Raw genomic sequence first — 6,593 nt, 5'->3', positions numbered from 1 at the left:
CTTTTATAAAGATCCGTTGCTGTAAGTAATATAATCGTCTCCAAAACATCTGAGGTTACATGTAGAAACAATCAAGGCAATATTATTTGTACATATTATTAAACATGCAAAAAACTTCCTGAAGAATATTGCCCAAACGTAGAAAGTCATCTGGATCTCAAATTTTCCTTGGTAGCATCTGCTTTGTAAGTATGGCTCACATGTGGCTCCAGAGTACTTCAGTTTATTTTGGAGAATTGGCACCTTTAATAACAGGCTCCCTATTCAAATATGTGGCCCAGTAAACTAAGTTAAAAGTTCCAAACAGCACTGGAAAAATTATCCGGGACATTTTGTCAATCTTACTGATGCTGTTGTAAGTCTTTTTGCTTTCAGCAGGCTTTTCTTCTGCAGGCTTCACTGGAGCAGTTGTAGTGTTTGAGATGACAGCTGGGGCTGAGTCCTTTGGCATGTTTGGTGCAGGAGTCATCTTCCCGGTGCTGTAGGTATTAGTTGGTTTATTTCCCAGCAAGTTGCGCTCTTTTTTCTGCAGCATAAAGAACAAAATGTTATACCACAAGAGCAGAAAGTGGAAACATGTTCTCAAGGGGCTGACCCAAAAAACTGAGCACCATAATCAAGCATGCCCGCTAATGCCTGCTGGCTATTCTGACTTCAACTATCAAACAGATGTTTTTGGCTTGATTTTGTAGCTCTTACTCAAGTGTGACTTTCCCTAATGGGAGAAAGCTGAGACTCACTGGCTGCACCCACATCCCACCTGGCATGTGATTGGCAGGTTGTCAGTGAGATGTAGTCTGGCATCTGAAGAGGGTGCTGTCCCATGGACAGCTGACAACATGTGAAGGTCATTTTCCCAGCTGCTGCAAAGGGTGTGGGGAAGGGCTCACTGCCCCTGCCAGCTTGGCCTCTTTGTAGGCTCTTTTGGGATGCCTGTGGGTATGAGCTCTCTAGGAGATGATTTACTAAGAGTCAGTCCTATCCCAAAATTTTCATTTCAGCATGAAACTCAAAAGTTGTGTTTTCACAGAAGCAGTCTTTGGTTCCTTTTTTTACTGTGGTGGAACCCCGGCTCATGGAGCTCAATGTGAGTGTTGTTATTTATTTAGGAGAGCATACAGGGACTGCTCTGCAGAGATATGTTTCATGGTGTATGTCCGCTATTATCAGAAGTCTGATCACTGAAACGCCATGTCCTGTGTACTCAGTGCCCAACATGCTTCTATAACCAGTCCTCTTCATACAGATGAGAGACTGGTACTCTATCTCTGTGAAGGAAAGGCACCATATTTCCTTGCAATTTTTCCTCTACAGGAAGGTAAAAGTATATCATGAGGTAATTAAATATCTTTTTCACAAAGAAGCTGAAAATTGACCATTCATTTATTTAAACTATACTGAATAACTGCATTTTATTTTAGGTATTTAAAAAAATGTAAGTTAAGCACCTTGATTTTTGCAGCTTCCTGGGCTTTTTTGCCATCCCATGCCCAACTCCTCTTGGTGAAATAGTTGACTGTTGCAAATTCAATCAATGCCGAAAATACAAAGGCATAGCAAACAGCTATAAACCAGTCCATTGCAGTAGCGTAGGCCACTTTTGGCAAAGAGTTACGGGCACTGATACTTAAGGTGGTCATGGTGAGGACTGTTGTTACTCCTGCAAAGAAAAAAAAATAAGAGTCAGAGATCAGTTTGCTAACACTTATGGGATCCCAGATGAGTTACGAGCAGGTCCTAGTTCAGCAGGATATCTAAGAAGGCTACATGAAATCAGTGTTTGCATATTATGGTTTGAAAGAATAAGAAAAAATTAAAGCCTTCACCCTCAGATGTTTTGTTCTATGGAATTCTGGTTAGTTCTAGCCATAGTGTGTTTAAATAAAGATTTTTAGGGTAACACAAGCCCAGGGTTTATAACTGTCAGAATGAAGTGGGATTACTTATTTTGTTCTCTTATACAGAGATTGCATGTTTAAAATTGTTGACTGTTACTGCTTTTCCTGACTGTAGCTCCTCCTTTCCCATATGATAGTAAATGACAAACAGCCAACGCTTTCATCTGTGGGAAGATTACCCCAAGATCAAAAAACTCAACTCTCAGTTACATCTTTGTAAACCTAGAGTAATTCAGCGAAGTGGTGTTACTACCTGTATTCTCTCCATACAGCTTGCTGAGCTGATTTTTGAACAAAGCTGCCAACTGACTTCAGGAGGCTGGTACAGAAGAGTGACTCCTTTCAAATATCTGAACAAAGTTTTACTTAATAATCTGTTTCCACTCCCCTTGTTTTTCACCTAGTAAAAATCTTGTATTTCATCACCCTTCATTTGAGAAAGTGCTTATTTTCTGCAGCCTTCTAGGAATAAGCCAAGTAATTTAATGACACCCCAAAGGTTTTTTCCATAACAATTTCTTCAGTAAATATACATTTTCTAAATGCAAAGTCATATTAATTTGTTTGATGGTAATAGAGATAATAGTCACTAATTAACATCTACATGGTTTTCCCAGATAAAAATCCTACAACAAAGATAAACAAAATGTCTTGAAGTGATATCTGCTTCAAATGCTTAGCAAGAGTATACATTATATGTGATAATCTGTATGTCTTTTTTTCTAAACCATCCAGCATCCACCCAAATTAAAACAAACCAAACACAAATCACACTAATCTGGTTCTTCTATCTTCTGTCCTTAATTTTCACATAATTGATTAACCAATTTCTGTCATAACTTTACAAAAACAGCCCAGACAAGGCTTTAAATTGATTTTGGGTTTAAACTGGAAGAGAATGAGAAAACGTTTACAACATCTGAAGCAGAAATAAACAGTAGTGAACTGAGGTTTTATTACAACAAATCACTTTCACAAGCCACAAAGATGCTGTCTGTGTCCTAGGAGAAAGTGGGATACTCACCAAAGACAGTTCTAGCAGGGACAGATTCTCTGTTTAGCCAAAAAGACACTTGCGATAAGATCACAGTCATAATGCAAGGAAGGTACGTTTGGATGACAAAATAACCAATTTTTCTTTTTAGATGAAAATGGGCTGTCATAATGGTATATTCACCTAGAAGAAGAAAAATGTGCATTTGAGTAAAATAAGGAAGGCTTACTGATTTGGGGACTGAACGAGGCCAGTTCCAACCCTCCATTTCAGGATATCACTCAGCCATTCTTAATTTCATGAAAAATGTCTGGATTTCTGCGCTGTGGGAAACCAAGACTTGAGACAGAGGTGCTGCTAGATCCTCACAGTCTTCACATTCAGTCTCCAAAGCAGAAGACAATGACTGCTGTTTCCTACTACACTGAAAAGCTGCAGTCCTCCTATGCACCTGGAATGTTGTGATGTTCACAGGCTTAAAAATCTGGTTTGCTGGCACTGCCAACACTGTCTGGTTTCAACTCAGTCCTACAAACCCTTGTAGCATAGTAACAATTAAGACCCTCAACTCTCCGAAACCTGATTTAGCAGCAGGTTTAGCAACCTCATTAGCTAAAGTGTTGAGGCCAAGCCATCAGTTTTCAATTATGAAAATGGGTCCAGACACTCCTTCTGCACCACATTTTAGGGATTGCCAGTCCCAGCATCTTCTGTGAGAACTGCCACTTTGCATGTGGATCCTGGGATGTCTTATTAATCTGAGTACCCAAACCCTTCAGATTGCTGGTCCAGAAATAAAAAGTCCCTCTAATGCATGAAGTGTTCCTATAATTTGGTACACTTCAGCCCTACAAAAGATTATCTGTTTCTGCAGAGATATTGTGTCCTGTCTTGTTCACCTGTGCAATGAATATTGTACTGCCTTCATGCAGAATTCCCTAAAAGCTGCCACAGCAGTGCTAAATTCCATTTCTTTTTCATATGCCAAATTCACAGCATTGCCTTAATATGTCATTTATCGGCTTCTCTGAATTTCAATAAAAGCCTAAATAAATGCACTCAAAAATCAACAGACCAGCTGTTACCTTCCCTAATGTTTCCAAAAAATTCAAACCTTAACCAGTTCTTTCAGATTGTTCCTGGAAAACCATATAGTTGTTACTGAGGGCTATTCCTGGTTCTTTCAGAGTATTTCTGGAAAACCATGTAGTTGTTATTACTGAAGGTTATTCATGATGGTAACTGCTCCCCAAATCCAAAATCTTGCTAGCAAAAGCATGCCACTATTTACCTAGGAATAATAACAGTAAAAACAAAATGTAAGAATAAAAAGCAATCCGTCCCTTCAAGCCCTAGAAGTTCTTCACTGATATAAAAGAAATTTAAAAGCACGCATCATTCAGTTGGGTACTGATGAATCAGAGAAATGCCTGTTTTGAAATATATATTGTCCTTCAAGAACAATTATAGCTGTAATCTCTGTTGCAAGATTTGACTGTTAGTCTCTACAGAACATCCACAGAAGGAAAATGTCCAACAGACTGATTCTGCCTTGAGTGAATAGCTTGAGTTGAGCTGTTGCCAGCATTACCTAAGCTATTAGATTTGGCAGATTACTTCTAACTGACAATATGGCTAATTAGCAGAGAACAGGTTTACAGTGAAAGGGTTTTTGCAGGTATAGCTGCACACATACACTATGCTACAGGAGCTCTGCTATTCTGCATCAAGTTTACAGACCTAGTTCATGCTGAGGATTTTAGACAGAAAGTGAAATAACACAGAAATACCTAACTGACATCCTGTCTCAATCTTGATGTCTTTCTCTGGAGTCTGATTTTCTGGTGAAACGGTTCCCTGAGGAGTGATGTGGAAATGGACATGGAATGCTGTGAAACTGGGGAGGAAACCCCTGCAAAGAAAAGCCTAATTTTCTTCCATTTAGTGTAATTTTGAACCAGGGAGGCTGAACATGCAATGGTCTCAGGAGGAAGCCCACTTGCTCTTTATTAAGGAGTATTTGCAGCAGGGTCTGCCTGCCTCAGTAATCTCAGGCAGAGAGACTGCTTCTCAGTTGCTACTGCACTGGGATGTGTTTGAGTCACAGTTTCCCTGCTTGCTCACTACAGAGTGACAATGTGCATTATCGATTTTGACAGTATGCTCTCAGAGCTGGAATAAAAAAAGAATCTACACAGATTCGGAAGAGCAACAGGACCCTCTTTTTTTCATTTTTAAAATACAGAAAATCAGTGCCTTCATTCTGATGGCCCTCCACAGCTCATTTTTACCTTACCATTTTCTTTAACCTATCAAAACTCTTGTCTCTACTGAAATAATCACAGCATCTTGATTTTGTACTTGCTTTCCTCCCAGCTGATAAATTCTTTGATTTCCCATGCTGTCCCCTTCAGAGATGTCTATACTAGGAATACTTCCTCCAGTAGACTTAGGGCTTAAGAAAACCCCACAGCTTGGTTTTTAATGCCCTGGGACTGCTGCTTAAAGTAAATCTAAAAGCTGCCTGAGTTGGCCTTTTGTTTACAGAACAAGATACTGGCTCTGTTGGAGTAGCAAAGCTCCCTTTTACAACTGTAAGGCCACTGTTTATCCTTAGACCATAAGCTTTCTTGAGCAAGAGCTAATTTTTGTTATAGGTTTATGTAGCACTTAAAAGAGAATCCTGTTCCTGATGGGGTCCACTCATCACTGCAGAAAACAAATTATTGTTAGTAAACAAAAACAAATCTAGTACTAATGAAAAGCCCTAGAGCAGAAATGGCTGCACTTCGTGGAGCTGTGCAACTGTGCTGCTGCTCTTAAGGGGTTTTTTATGCTTTAAAAGCTGCTACAGTCTTTTTTTTTTTTTTTTTTTTTTTTTTTTTGGTATATAGTTGATGGAGTTCTGGACATCACGCTTACAGACTTTTCAGGATCTTACACACATTATTCCATTGCCATTATGCTGAGATTCAATTGATACTGGTAGACCAGCCCCCAGGCTTGTTTGTTTACTGGATATACCTGGACTCAGTTCTATCAATGGCTGTTCTGGCAAGATCCTGACATTAGGTACATTAGACACCTCCCTGACTATGCTGACATCCAGAATATTTTGGCCCATAAAAAATGCATGTTCCCTTTTATAGTGATACTAAAGAAATATTCATCTCAAGAAAAAAAATAAGAATTATTTGATTCAAAATGAAGAGCTGAATGATTCTTTTATTATTTCAGCTTTGGATATTGCAGAGCTCAGGCTCCAGCTGGCAGTATACAAAAGAGTGGGTTTATGTTTTGTTTTGTGCCACTGCAGATCCTAAGTTAGCTATGAGAGATTCTGGGTATGGGGAACATAACTGGGCAAACATTTGTGGAAAGCAGCAAGATCCACTTGGACTGAAATCTCTTATCTGATTGTTTTCAGCACTTTTACCACCAGGACATAACAGATGTTGGTTCTGTTAGAAGCAGAGTGAGTAGGAAAATGTCTTTCTTTCAGGTGAATAACATTTGGGGATGTTAGCACAAAAAACCCTCAATAAACCAAAAAACAAACAGCCAAAAGAAAAAAAAAAAAAAAACAAACCAGGTGGCACATGACAGAGCTGTTTTCTGTGCCATGGCTAAAATGTTCCAAGTTTCAAGATTGGTTGTAGAATTAGGAATGCCAGGGTATTTTTTTCTGAGAAAGCAGCCAA

General features: G+C 39.1%; 1 protein-coding gene across 1 annotated transcript in view; it reads right to left on the bottom strand.

Annotated features, from left to right (window-relative positions):
- Positions 1 to 6,593, bottom strand: part of GABRA5 (gamma-aminobutyric acid type A receptor subunit alpha5) — a 54,433-nt gene continuing 47,840 nt past the window's right edge. Inside the window, exons 7-9 of the mRNA XM_041468489.1 lie at positions 2,923 to 3,075; positions 1,449 to 1,660; positions 1 to 526 (exon numbers count right to left, since the gene is read on the bottom strand). Coding sequence (XP_041324423.1) covers positions 224 to 526; positions 1,449 to 1,660; positions 2,923 to 3,075 — 668 coding nt within the window. The 3' untranslated portion in view covers positions 1 to 223. The remainder of the gene's footprint in view (positions 527 to 1,448; positions 1,661 to 2,922; positions 3,076 to 6,593) is intronic.

This window comes from Pyrgilauda ruficollis, unplaced genomic scaffold (assembly GCF_017590135.1).
Source record: "Pyrgilauda ruficollis isolate IOZ18807 unplaced genomic scaffold, ASM1759013v1 scaffold22, whole genome shotgun sequence".
Taxonomy (NCBI): domain Eukaryota; kingdom Metazoa; phylum Chordata; class Aves; order Passeriformes; family Passeridae; genus Pyrgilauda; species Pyrgilauda ruficollis.
The sequence above is the reverse complement of the archived record's forward strand: the minus strand, read 5'-3'. Positions and strand labels throughout refer to the sequence as shown.